Source organism: Hemiscyllium ocellatum, chromosome 16 (genome assembly GCF_020745735.1).
Source record: "Hemiscyllium ocellatum isolate sHemOce1 chromosome 16, sHemOce1.pat.X.cur, whole genome shotgun sequence".
Classification (NCBI taxonomy): Eukaryota; Metazoa; Chordata; class Chondrichthyes; order Orectolobiformes; family Hemiscylliidae; genus Hemiscyllium; species Hemiscyllium ocellatum.
In genome coordinates this window covers 39,642,671-39,657,385 of record NC_083416.1, presented here as the reverse complement: position 1 = coordinate 39,657,385, position 14,715 = coordinate 39,642,671, and the positions used below count along the sequence as shown (strand labels likewise).

Here is a 14,715-nt window from a genome sequence, read left to right as displayed (position 1 = left end):
TTTTTCAGGTCTGTGATGTAGTCTCTATTTCTTTGTGTTTTAACGTGTAGCATTCAGGATCTGATTGTGCCTTAGTTTAATAGGGATGAATTGGAGCTCGTGTTTTAGTGGTGTGTCACTACCAAGGAATTCTGGCTTACTTCCTCCTTGGATACTTTAGACTCTCAAAACAATTTCAAATAACCAGGCCAGAGGGTGTATTGTCTGCAGTGTCTCCACTGGTTGAGTTTGTGTGGTCACAGATTATGTAACCGCACAGTCAGAAAGAAATGTCAGGCACTTCCTCTTGCAGTCTCCCTAAACTTAGTGGGCTATCTCAGAGACCACTGGGGATGCTATTAATTTTGGTCCTGCCTGATCATTGTTGAAGAGCATTTTGATCCTGAAACTAGGTACAAACCCCATGGTCATTGGTCCTGACACAAAGTCGCAGTTTAATAAAGTGGAATGGGCATGAAAGCTCCTTCAATCCCTTTTTAGTGGGGAGGTCATACCTTTTCCCAGCAGAAGCATTTGCTGGCCTCAGTATTCCTTATTGTCACTATAGGCTTGCTCACCTCAGCCTGGGGATACGTGGCCATTTTTCCTTTGCACATAAATTCGCAGTAACTCTCAGGGATTTGTTTAACCTTATCTTCACTCTCAGGAGCGCCTTTACAGATATTCACAGCTACAGTCAGAGCCATAGCCTGGCCTCTGACTTCCATTCTCTTTACATTGTGTATATAACCCAATAAGTTCCACTGGTATTTCCTGTAGCTCCCAGCAGTTGGCCAAGACATGCCCTACCTATCGGCAGTTAAAACAAATAGGCTTCTTCTCTTGGAATAAGTGGAATTTTTTCAGAGTGAAATGTAGTGACAAGGGAATGGTGCAAGGAACAGTACTTAGGCCCCAGTTATTCACAATATATATGAATGATTTAGAAGAAGGAATTAAATGTAATATTCCAAATTTGCTGACGGCATAAAATCAGATGGGATTATGAATGGTGAGGAGGGCGTGAAGAACCTTCAAGGTGATTTAAACAAGTCAAGTGAATGTGCAAATGTTTGACAGAGGCAATATAATGTAGATACGTGAAGTTGTCCACTTTGGGAGGAAAACAGAATGCAGAGTATTATTTAAACAGTCAGAGATTGGAAATGTTGATGCACACAAAGGGACCTGGGTGTCCTTGAAGACTAGTCACTGAAAGAAAACATGAAGGTACACCAAGCAAATGGTATGTTGATCTTCATTACAAAAGGGCTTGAGTACAGCATTAAAGATGCTTTCCTGCAGAATTACAGGGCCTTGGTGAAACTATATCTCGAGCTTTATATGCAGTTTTGAACTCCTTAATAAAGAAAATAAAAGCTTGCCCTAGAGGGAGTGTAGCAGGCTGAATCCTGGGATGGCAGCTTTGTCACGTGAGGACAGATTGGGCCAACTGTGTCTAGAAGAATAAGAGGGGATCTCATGGGCACTTGCAACATTCTGACAGAGCTGGACAAATCTAGTGAGGATTTTCCTGGCTAAGGGTCTAGAATAAGGTGTTACTCTTTCAGGATATAAAGTAAACTATTTAGTATTGAAACAAGCAGACATTTCTTCACTTGGAGAGTAATGATTCTGTGGCAATCTCAACCATATAAGTAGTGGAGGCCAACTCACTGCATATATTGAAGAAAAAGTAGATTTCTAGACAGTGAAGGCTTCAAGGATATTGGGAAAGAGCAGGCATATAGTGTTGAGTGGAGTATCACGTTGAATGGTGGAGGAGACATGATGAACTGAATGGTCTAATCTTTCTCCCTTTTTTTGTTTAGAAAAAGGCTGCTGCTCCTGCTGCTGGATGTGAAATTGACTTATTCATCATCAGAGGTACAAAAGTTGCTTTCATGCTGCATTGAAGGCTGACATTGAGGGACTGTAGGTCAGTGTGAAGAAGGGCTTTTGCCTGAAACGTTGGTTTTCCTGCTCCTCGGATGCTGCCTGATCTGCTGTGCTTTTCCAGCACCACTCTAATCTAAACAGTGTGAAAACAGGCCAAAATCAAAGAAATAACTTCCAAACTGTTGAAATTCGGTTCCAAAGCAGGAAAGGGGTATGCTCATATTTTGAGATATGGGCAAAACTTTTTCATCTACAAAAATGAATTAGCTATCCTGTTTTAGAATAAAAAAGCTCTCCAGCACATCAATTTCACAATATAGTTAACTGCTATTATGATCTTACCATCTGACCTTGGACAAGTTTAGAGAGTTCAGGGAACCTGTACTCATAGAGTCACAGAGATGTACCGCACAGAAACAGACCTTTCAGTTCAACCCGTCCACGCCGACCAGATATCTCAACCCAATCTAGTCCCACTTGCCAGCACCCGGCCCATATCCCTCCAAACTCTTCCTATTCATATACCCATCCAGATGCCTTTTAAATGTTGCAATTGTACTAGCCTCCACCACTTCCTCTGGCAGGTCATTCCATACACGCACCATCCTCTGCATGAAAAAGTTGGCCCTTAGGTTTCTTTTATATCTTTCCCCTCTCACCTGAAACCTATGCCCTCTAGTTCTGGATTTCCTGACCGTTGGGAAAAGACTTTGTCTATTTACCCTATCCATGCCCCTCATGATTTTATAAACCTCTATAAGGTCATCCCTCAGGTTCCAACGCTCCAGGAAAAACAGCCCCAGCCTGTTCAGCCTCTCCCTATAGCTCAAATCCTCCAACTCTGGCAACATCCTTGTAAATCTTTTCTGAACCCTTTCAAGTTTCACAACACCTTTCCAATAGGAAGGAGACCAGAATTGCACACAATATTCCAACATTGGCCAAACCAATGTCCTGTATAGCCACAACATGACCTCCAAACATGTGTACTCAATACTGTGGCCAATAAAGGAAAGCATACCAAACACCTTCTTCACTATCCTATCTACCTGTGACTCCACTTTCAAGGAGCTATGAACCTGCACTCCAAGGGTTCTTTGTTCAACAACACTCCCTAGGACCTTACCATTAAGTGTATGAGTCCTGAACTGAAAAATGTGTTGCTGGAAAAGCGCAGCAAGTCAGGCAGCATCCAAGGAGCAGGAGAATCGATGTTTCAGGCATAAGCCCTTCTTCAGGAATGAGGAATGTGCGCCAAGCAGGCTAAGATAAAAGGTAAGGAGGAGGGACTTGGGGGAGGGGCGTTGGGAATGCGATAGGTGGAAGGAGGTAAAGTTGAGGGTGATAGGCCAGAGAGGGGGTGAGGGTGGAGAGGTCAGGAAGAAGATTGCAGGTCAAAATGGCGGTGCTGAGTCCGAGGGTTGGGACTGAGATAAGGTGGGGGAGGTGAAATGAGGAAGCTGGTGAATGCACATTTTCTTCCCGACCTCTCCACCTCCCCCCCTTCTCCGGCCTATCACCTTCACCTTATCCTCCTTCCACCTATCACATTTCCAACGCCCCTCCCCCAAGTCCCTCCTCCCTACCTTTTATCTTAGCCTGCTTGGCGCACATTCCTCATTCCTGAAGAAGGGCTTATGCCCGAAGCGTCGATTCTCCTGCTCCTTGGATGCTGCCTGACCTGCTGCGCTTTTCCAGCAACACATTTTTCAGCTCTGATCTCCAGCATCTGCAGTCCTCACTTTCTCCTAGTGTCTAAGTCCTGCTAAGATTTGCCTTCCCAAAATGCAACACCTCACGTTTATCTAAATTAAACTCCATCTGCACTTCTCAGTCCATTGGCCCATCTGATCAAGATCCTGTTGTAATCTAAGGTGACTTTCTTCGCTGTCCACTACACCTCCAATTTTGTTGTCAGCAAACTTACTAACTATTCCTCTCATTGCTAAAACCAAATCTTTTGGTTAAACATGTTTTTAATTGCCTTTTATACAGTTAATACAAAGATCCACCATCCACATCAGGCTTTCCCACGCATTTCAAAGTGAGTGAAGTATATTAGATTTAACATGCACTGCTATTTTTGACATTTTAACCTTGTGCATGTACTGGGATTGGCTCCAACCTGCAGGTCAAAATTCTGTGCCAGATACTTTAAAAAATGCACTGAGATCCTAAACACACCTTGTGGACATCTTGGAATGTTTTTCAATCTGCTCTTCTACATTTTTTTGTCTGTTTTTTTCTCCTTGTTTCTGAGTGCTGGGCCCTAGAGCTATGGGGCAAAGTACTGCAAAGATTTTCTATTGCCTTCTACATAATGGTTGATCAGAAGACTCTGCTGTCTGCAAACCTTTTTGGAAAGATTTACAATTAACTGAAAAATCAACCTGTTTAGCCATGTTACAAGCATACCTTACATAGTCAAGGAGCCCTGGAATGGAACTTGATTCTGAGCCAGGGACATTGCAACTGCACCACAAAACCTTCAGTACTCTTTTTATCTTCCAGTAAACTTGAGTGCATCTCAATCCCCCACAATTTTAACACAATTTAGCATAAGTGAACAAAATTACACTTCAACAGGTCTTTTGTTATTTATTTCATTAGCCCCCAAAACATTTGCAAGTGTGTCTGTTCTTCAGCCATGGAATCCTGTAAATAACTATAAATGTTTGTTTAGATTATTCCTCTGGGGCTTTGTCTGATGCTGGGCTGAAAATACAGCTGTCTCTGAGCCTCTACTGCAATGTTGTCCTATAACGTTTACACAGGCTGTTCAATGATATTGGATAAATTGTTCCACAAATCTGTTTCTGGACCCATTGCAAAATTATAACGTTACAATTACTAGTAATTTTTTTTAAAAAATATGTCTGTGTTCATTGTGAGAGGCATGAAATTAAAATAACACTGTGATACTAAGTTTTAAAATTGTCCAACACTATCTCAGATCCAATATACACATGACAATGTGACATTTGCTGAAAAACAATGGGCACAACAAACTCATTACAACCATATCACTCTTTTAATAATGCAAAAAAAAGTCTCAAGAAACTTCACAAAAGTACAACAAAAATTTGATACAAAACCAAAAAATGGATATGCTAAGAAAGGTCACCACAATTCTGTTCAAAGAGGTGAACCGGAGGAAAGTCTGAAAGGAAGAGAAAGATGTGATGATGAAAAGTTTAAGAAGAGATTTCCAATACATGAGGCCCAGGAGGCTGAAGTAACAGCTGAGAATGAAAGGAATTTATGTGGCACCATAATGTATCGAAGCTGTTTATTGGCCAATAAAGTACTTTTGACGTATTTTCACTGTTGTAATGCAGACAAGTATGGTAGGCGTTTTGCACCCAGCAAGGTCCCTCAAATGGTAATGAGATACAAGACTAAAGAAATCATTTTTTGGGATTTTGGTTAAAGGATAAATATTTGTCATGACAACAGGGAGAGCCTCCCTTCTTTCTTTGAATAGAAATTTTACATTCACTTGGGAAAGCTGACAGGCCTTGGTTTAACTTAATTCGTTTAATAAACTTCTAGCTGTGCAAAACTTCATTACTGCATTGAAATATTAACAGAGGAACAGAGAGTTGACACCATGGTGAAGCTGAAGTAAAGGACTATTGAAATCTGTTTTCTATATTTAAAAAAAGGGCAGTATGGTGGCTCATGCACCAAGGACCCAGGTTCAATTCCAGCCTTGGCCGACTGTCTATATGGAGTTTGCATATTCTCCCGGTGTCTGTGTGGGTTTCCTCCCACAGTCCAAAGATGTGCAGGTTAGGTGAACTGGCCACACTAAATTGCCTATAGTGTTCAGGGATATGCTGGTTAGGTGCATTGGTCAGGATGGGTGTCAGGTGGTGGTGTGGAGGAATGGGTCTGAGTGGGTTACTCTTCAGTGAGTCAGTGTGGACATGTTGGGCCAAAGGGCCTGTTTCCATGTTGTAGGGATTCAATTGTATGAGTTCTAGGAAAAGAATTTTACATTTAAGATGTTGGCAGATCAGGAAGCATTGAGGATGAGCAAGGACAGACATGAAGGGTGAGTGAGATGGTGCATTTCTAAGATGTAAACAGCGGAGTTTAAATGAGTTGCAGTTAAGTAAATGGACGTTAGCAGACCAATCAAGAGAAACATTGGGAATAGTCATGTTTTTCTATGACAAAGACAGGGAAGAGGGTTTCAGTAATATGAAAGTTTAGGTCAGGACATGGTGGATAATGTTACGGAAATGCACATAAATAGCCTTTGTATTGAGGAAGATTGCAATCAGAACCAAATAATGTGATTAAATAGGACACTGAGATTGTGAACAGCCTGGTTCACTGCAAATTGGTACCACTCTTGCCCCTGACTCAAAATGTTCCAGATTAAACTCCCTACTTCAGCTAAAATCCAGTACAGTACCGAGTTAGTGCAGCAAGGTTTTCAAGATGAAATGTCAAACCAAGGTCTCACCTGCCTCTCAGGGAGAATTAAACAATCTTGGGCATGATTTTGAAAAACAAGGGAGTTTTCATCAGTGTTCTTGTCAAACTTTGTCCCTTAACCAAAATCATTTAAAATGTCATCATTTAAATGACACAAAACTAGGTGGCAGGGTGAAATGTGAGGAGGATGTTTGGAAAATACAGGGTGACCTGGACAGGCTAGGTGAGTGGACGGATGCATGGCAGATGCAGTTTAATGTGGATAAATGTGTGGTCATCCACTTTGGTGACAAGAACAGGAAGGCAGATTATTACCTGAATGGAGTCAAGTTAGGTAAAGGGGCAGTACAACAAGATCTAGGTGTTCTTGTACATCAGTCAATGAAAGCAAGTATGCAGGTACAGCGGGCAGTGAAGAAAGCTAAAGCATGCTGGCCTTCATAACAAGAGGGATTGAGTCTAGAAGCAAAGAGGTCCTTCTGCAGCTGTACAGGGCCCTAGTGAGACCACACCTGGAATATTGTGCGCAGTTTTGGTCTCCAAATTTGAGGAAAGACATTCTGGCTATTGAGGGAGTGCAGCGTAGGTTCACGAGGTCACTTCCCAGAATGGCAGGGCTATCTTACCCTGAAAGATTGGAGCAACTGTGCTTGTATATGCTTGAGTTTAGAAGGTTGAGAGGGGATCTGATTGAGATGTATAAGATTATTCAAGGATTGGACACTCTGGAGGCAGGAAGCATGTTTCTGCTGATAGGTGAGTCCCGAACCAGAGGACACAGTTTAAAAATAAGGGGTAGGCCACTTAGAACAGAGTTAAGGAGAAACTTCTTCACCTAGAGAGTGGTGAGTGTATGGAATGTTCTGCCCCAGAAGGCTGTGGAGGCTAAGTCTTTGGATACTTTCAAGAAAGAGTTGGATAGAGCTCTTAAGAATAGTGGAATCAAGGGTTATGGGGATAAGGCAGGAACAGGATACTGATTGAAGATGATCAGCCATGATCATAATGAATGGTGGTGCTGGCTCGAAGGGCAGAATGACCTACTCCTGCACCTATTGTCTATTGTCTATTGTCATCAGGCCGTTATCATATTACGACTGTTAAGTTATCATTGCAAACTATGACTGCTGTGTTTAGAATCCAAAAGCAGGTACACTTTAGTAAATCTTTATATGGCATTAATTGGCTTCAATTGTAGTTTATCACACAAAGGCTAGGAAGGCTTTAGAGTTGGAGCAGAAATGAAAACTTATAAATATAATTCTAGGGCCAAAATACTTCAGCTATGTTGATAGATTTTGGAGGCTGAGGTTGTTCTCATTCAAGAGAAGTTTGAGATTTCATATAACCTTTGAAAATCTTGAAGGATATAGACAGCTTATATGAAGGCAAAGTGATCTTGTCGCTGGATTGGTAAGTAACCAGAGGACACAGACATGCAACTTGAGAAAAGTCATTTTGATGCAGCAAGTGAGTAAAACCTGGGATGCACTACCAAGAGTGTAGTGGAGACAGACTTAACTGCACCATTTTAGAAGCAATTGAATAAGAACTGGGAAATTAAAGGCTTGCAGGATTATGGCAAATCAACACTGGTATGGGACCAGCTGAATTGCTCTTGCAGAGAGGTGGCATGGATACAACTGGCAGAGTGGTCTCATCTGCTGCATTCATTCTATGATTATATCCTATACTGGATGTCAGGCAAGCAGTATTATATTATGTATGATTGTAGGGATAGTTATGCCCTAGTAATCCTAAGACATGGGTTCAAATTTGAATTCAGTTAATTAAACAATTAAAAAGCTGGTATCAGTAATGATGATCATGACATATTGGAGTGTTATATCTGTATGAAAATCTGACTCACTCATGCCCTTTGGAACAGAATCTGCCATCTTTACCCTATTCGGCCTACAGATGACTCCAGATTGCGATGCTTGCAGAGGTTCAAGAACATCACCACTTTCTCAAGCACATTCAGGTTGGGCAGAAAGTGCTGGAATTATCAACAACATCCACGCTTGAATAATACATCTTAAAGAGATATTTAGTAGTGTAAAGGGTGGAAGGCTTGAGATTTGTGTGAAGAGGTTGAGGTGGATATCAGCAGGATACATAATGATCCCCAGGACAGCATCTGGATGAGAAAGAGATGCGAAGGGCCAATACAATTTAATGATGTTGGAGGAGGAATAAAGATTATTAGATGAGATGCTATGTCTTCCTTTGTGCAGATGTTTGGAACTGGATGGGGCTTATGAACCTAAACTGGACAGCAGGGAAAGGATATTGGAGGAGGATAATGTGATTGGTGTGCCAAAGGGTGAACACAAGTTTCAAAGAATAAACAATGACAAAACATCTCACTCAAATCCAGAAATAGAATATTACTTCCTAATTTTGGTTAAAGTTGCTTCAATACTAAGAGAGTGCTGAAATGGGTGATGTGGGAGAAACAAGGTCATTTTTCAGGGGCTATCTGTTTGGCTGGAGTCCATTTCTGTGTCTGACTTTCATTCGTAACAAATAGCAATCCCCAGTGGAGGACACTCCGTGCAGGAGTTCTACTACTTTCTCTCGGGACCTGGGGTGGACGGAGTTCCACGCAGCAGTCCCTCACAACACAGATTGTGGCAATTCAGGGATTCCCAGCCCAACTGTTTATTTTGAGGCACTGTGGAATCCGTGGACCATGTATACATTGGTTACAGGCGATGCACACCCATTTTAGCTTTTTGCAAAATCTTTTGTATTGTTTTTGTTGCAGTTTAGCCTTATGCTCCTGATCTTCAGGCATCCGGTGCAGAGGGGTGTGGGCAGATCCCAGGATCTCCACATGTGACTGCTCCTGGGGCCTGGCCAGGTTGGCTATCAACAGGTCCAGGCAACGGGTTGTGAAGGGGATCGTATCTGCCAACTGCCTGTCTTCCTGCAGATACGTTTTTGCCTGGGTGTCAATGGAAAAGGAGCATGTGGTGTCCACCACTGTTCTTGATGCCTTTGGAGGGAGGAGGACACTGCAGAGGATACAGTGCTTTAATTCCCCCTCAAGATCCATTTGATTTAATCACTTCCTGCTTTCCCTACTCCTGCCATCTTATCTTTGATAGTTTCTGGAGCCCATAATGGGCTTTGCTTGTTTAATTGGCCACACAGGTTGATTACTGGTGGTGGTCAGTAGGTTAAGAACAAACAAAAGAAAAAGTCACAGTGATTTTGGTGGTGGGAAGGTAGCTCAAAATAAAGAAGTGGCTCTATTTATTGAATGTATAGATTGTCCCTGTGTCTCCTGACTTCAGGACTCCCCTTGTCCTGGGAGGGTAAATATTGGAAAGTTTCGCTACTCTCACATTGTATATGTAATGGTCTGGAAGTCCTTCGTGTCAGAGACACTCAGAAATTTGTCCCAAAACTTCAAAGACAATGCAATCCCAGTCACAATAGTACAGCCGTGCAAAATCTCCTTGGAAAACTTGAACACTATGTGTTTTCAGTTCGAAGTTTCGGGGTGATTTAAAAGAGTTTAAAATAGCAATTGACTGAGTTATCGTGGTGCAATGGTACTGTCCCCCAGCTTTGAGCCAGGCGACCTTAGTTCAAGTCCCACCTGTGAGAGTGGTGGGATTGGGGAAATATGTAAAGCAGTAAGTTATAGTAGTGAACCTCTGCAATCAATCAACATAGCTGAAGTCTTTTGTCCTTAGAATTAGATTTGTAAGGTCTTTTTTTTCTCACCATCTCAAAAGTCGTCATAATCATTGTGTGATAAACTACAACTGAAGGCAAGTTAGTGCTATGTCAAGATTTATCAAATGTTTCCTTGCTTTGGGATCTAAACACAGCAATCATATCATGCACAGTAAATTTAACAGTCATGTGATAAGGACCAGATGACATTTTAAATGGTTGAGGGACAAATTTTGACAAGAACACTGAATAGAACGCCCCTGTTCTTCAAAATAATCCCCGGGATTGTTTAATTCTCCCTGAGAGGCAGGTGAGACCTTGGTTCGACATTTCATCTTGAAAACTTTGCTGCACTCCCTCAATTTACCTGCTGTATTGGATAGCCAGGCTAGATTTTAGTTGAAGTGGTATGAGAGTTTAATCTGATTCCATGCTGATTTTCAATCGTGTAACCATCCACAACAGATGTAAGCGGGTCTTTTTCTCCCTGTGTGAATGAGGTTGGAATTCGCTGAAATCTTTTAGGCTTCAGAGAGGCGCAAAAACGAGAAATCTTCGGCGTAGCATTTAAAAATAAAATCACCCGCTCTCCTGGTCAACATTCATTGTTTTTTTTAAAATTCTCTTTATTACTTGCTATGTTTTGTATGAAGTACGTTTTCCCTTAATTTCCTTGGGATGAGATTTAATTCTGCTTCTTTATCTGAATTATAAGCGCCTTGTGACATGTGCCGCTGTCTGTGTTATCAGACACACCCAAATCATGTTTATAACTCCAAGGTTTAGAGCCAGACTGCTGGGCGTGACGTTTGTTTGGACGGAAGAATGAAGTAATTGCTGTATTTTGCAGGCGTGAGTGAAGTTCGCTTTTACCAGAAACTTGCAGTGTTTTGACACGGGAGCAATCAGCGGTCATTTCAGCAGGAGAAACAAAGAAGCCACTGCATGTTGCCCTGGAGGCATCGCCTGGCAAGTTTGAGGTGCGCCCTGTTCCTGGCATTTCCTATGATGTAATTCTGGCCTGATAATGGGCCATGTTGTATCACGAACTCCTTGCCATTTTTACCACGGGGACATTTCTCACACATTTTCCCCTCCCTGATCAAAGGTGGGGAGCAGTGGAAACTGTTAATTAAGAATTAGAACAACCAATTTCCACCAGACTTTTTAAGATGCAAACTGCTACATTTTACTGGAAATACTGCGGGAGTATAAACTCACGGCAGTAATCTTCAGACAACATCAAGTGACTTCAATTAAAAGTACTGTTGTGTGTTTTTCTTTTTAAAAGTCTCTGGGTTTAGCGTTTTTAAGATTGGACGGGAAATGGAAGAGTGACGTGTTGTGTGGCGTTTGAATTCCCTGGCGTGAGTCATAAAAAAGTGCTGAAAGTGTTGGTGTAGTTTTACACGCCTTATATAGCCTGGAAGCTCAGAGCTGTCATTCTCTGTAGGATAAAGTGAGTGGCTGCCTCACCACGGATCTGCCTCCCTCTTTCTCCTTCAGTTCGCACTGGGACCGCGCTCATTTGCTTCCTACACCCCCCCCCCCCAAAAAAAAAGTTTCCTGATTCCGTCCTTAGACAAACAAAAATAGAGAGTCGTTGTTTTTTATTTTCAGCAAACAGCAACCTCTCCACCGACGATGGAGTTGTACAAAGTGACCCTGGAAGGACCGGCTCCGTGGGGTTTTAGACTGCAGGGAGGAAAGGACTTCAACAAGCCTTTAACCATGTCCAGGGTGAGCGAGGGTGACCGGGCTGGTCAGAGACTTCCTTTTCTTTCTCTCTCTCTCCCTACTTGTTAACCTGTTTGTTTTATAGAGTGGAAAAAGTCAAGCAAGGATTTGTTACATTCTTCTAGAGTCAGCAAGTTGATTAACCTCCACCCCCAAGTCTCACTTCATGCTTTCCGAACTCACGATTTAATCATTTCGGCACCAAGTTTAAAGCGCAGTCTGTAATGTAATGTGCTGCAGTCGCTTCAGCGAAATGGTCAGCACGTTAAGAGGGGTCCTGGGAGCTTTTCAGCTCCACATACGGACTCGCGTCTTTTAGTGCAAAAGTCGTGAAACCAGCTTGCAGGCGTTTTGTAATTTCGAAGGGATTCGGAGTAGCCTATTAATGCAACACGAGGGGTGGTCGTGTGATACAAAATGGTACATTTTAAACCCCAGTATTGAAAGCATTCCAGCGTGATTCTTGCATATCGGGAACGTGAAGAGATTGCTGAAAGACTGAAGCTTCCAACTGTACTGAGAACTAGCAGCGTAAATTGATCCGACCCTTCTGAGTAGACTGCCAGCAATCTCCTCTTTGTAGAGACCAGATGAGGTCACTATCACCTCAAATAGTCTCTCATTTAGATCGAATATCAAATATCTTCCATTCGAAAGCAAAAGTTTCGACTGTAACTTAAAACGTAGCTTGCTTTGTAAAGCTTGCTGATTATCGCTCATAATGTTGCCTTGCAATATTTTGATTTTTAAACCTCGTTATAGCTTTAAATCTGTAGTTCGAAATTGTGCCACAGTAAATCCTTTAATTCTTTCAGTAACCATCAGATGAACCGGACGATTTTTCTTTTAGATATATCTCTGGTGATGTGAAAGGGATTGTTGCTGTAGAATCTTTTGCAAGAATACATTTATTTGCCCTAATTTATTACTGTTTAAAATTTGTTTTAGAATCCTTTTACCTGTGTTTTTTTTAAAAAAAACATTTTACAACTAAAGTTCTCTTGCGATCTATCCTCATAATCTTCAAGAGCGAGGAAGAGTCTTTTCTCATGACCAGATATGGGCAAGAGTTTCAGCAATGGGAAGAAGGATAACAACTCCATATAGGTCTCAGAACTTACATTATTGAAAGGGTTTGTTCTTGAGGGTGCATGTTAATGTTGCATCCATATTTGTACTTGCTCTTATTTTATGTGCTTTTGCACAGCTTAGTTTACTTTAAGGTGTATTTGGCATCTGTGTTTTGATTGGGGTCATCATTCATTCTATCACAATGATTTAAGCTCTGGAATTTTGTTTTGATTAAAGCCTATATAAATTTTCCAGTCAATAAAGTACATCATAATTGTATTGTACAACCAGAAATTAGACTGTTTGAACACTAGTGGTTTGGAGGTTGTTTTAAATACTAAAAGCAAATTCCAGACAGTCTACAACTTGTACAGAAAACACCCTCCATGCTATAATGCTCTGCCCTTCAGCTCACTCCACCCCTACTTTTGCATCCCAACTCAGCTGACAAGGACCTTGAAATATACTTTTGACACCTATTTCCTTGACTAAGGTTTTCACCATTTACTATCCCCTTATTTGATTTGGTTTCATACTGTGTTTAAGGCATTTTAAATTCACTTATTACAATACATATCTAGCGCAGATGGGACTTTACCCAGACCTTTTGATTTGGAGGCAGGGCTGCAACCACTGCCGCATCAGCCCTTTACACTTGGCTTTGTACTTGCTCCTTGAAACATTAATATCTTTAATGTAATATAAACAGGTTGTTATCCCCTGGTCACCTCAGCTCACCCTGCACAAATCTCTCCACTTGCCTCGACTCTGATTTCTTCACATAACTCTCCTTGCCTTGTCATGTTGCCTTGTCTCAGACCCCCTTACCATAGTCTATCCAATTAAATTAGATTTTCTTTAAAAATAAACGTTATTAAGAGCGGAATAAAGTAATGAATACATTCGATTATCTCCAGAGAGTTGCTGAAAAATTGGAACAGAATGTAAAAGTTCAAGTCACCCTCGTCTTATCAGAACATTGGCAAAGTTAAGTCGTAGTCGGGGGGGGGGGGGGGGGTTAGAAAGGCATAAAATATTTTGAACAAATCAACTTGATGTGCAAAAGTTTGGTTATCGGAATTTCCTACTGTGATGTGATATTTGTTCTTGGCAGTAGCTTTTTGTTGGTTGATCCATGTTTCATAATGCAGCCAGATCCCTCCGATCTATATAACTAAACAAAAGTATTATGAAGACAACATTGAAAAAAAATATATTTGGTGCAATATAGTCAAATGTGCCTCTGAGGCCTTGTTCAGACATAATTCAGTTCTAGTCTATAATTTTGATCACAATTTTGAAATAAGTTCCATGTTACTTTAATTTTGGTATTTTGAGAACATAATTTTAAGTTGATATTGATGAGCAATGCAATCATAGTGATTCGTATAAAAATCTATTAACAATAGATAGCAATGATGGGTGGCACAGTGGTTAGCACTGCAGCCTCACAGCACCAGAGACCCGGGCTCATTTCCCGTCTCAGGCGGCTCTCTCTGTGGAATTTGCACATTCTCCCCGTGTCTGTGTGGATTTCCTCTGGGTGCTCTGGCTTCCTCCCACAATCCAAAAATGTGCAGGTTAGATGGATTGGCCATGTTAAATTGCCTATAGTGTTAGGTGAAGGGTTAAATGTAGGGGAATGGGTCTGGGTGGGTTGCGCTTCAGCGGATCGATGTGGACTTGTTGGGCCGAAGGGCCTGTTTCCACACTAAGTAATCTAATCTAATCTAACCTTCTATTTCTTTGGGCAGCATGTGCTCCAATGTAGATTTTAAAGCAAAAATTTTAAATGGAAAATTAAACCATTAGTTGAGCCAAGTTCAAAAGCTAAATGTTGATGATGCTGGAAATCCAAAACAGAAACAATGCTGGAAACGCTGAACAGGACAG

General features: G+C 41.5%; 1 protein-coding gene across 5 annotated transcripts in view; it reads left to right on the top strand.

The window, feature by feature from the left end:
• Positions 1 to 10,824: 10,824 nt before the first annotated feature.
• Positions 10,825 to 14,715, top strand: part of pdlim7 (PDZ and LIM domain 7) — a 143,571-nt gene continuing 139,680 nt past the window's right edge. Inside the window, exons 1-2 of one of the 5 annotated variants that reach the window (XM_060837141.1) lie at positions 10,826 to 10,994; positions 11,635 to 11,754. In XM_060837141.1, the coding sequence (XP_060693124.1) occupies positions 11,659 to 11,754 (96 nt within the window). In that variant the 5' untranslated portion in view covers positions 10,826 to 10,994; positions 11,635 to 11,658. Of the gene's footprint in view, positions 10,995 to 11,437; positions 11,755 to 14,715 lie in introns of those variants that run through there. The other 4 variants (XM_060837142.1, XM_060837144.1, XM_060837143.1 and 1 more) reach the window with 4 other exon arrangements.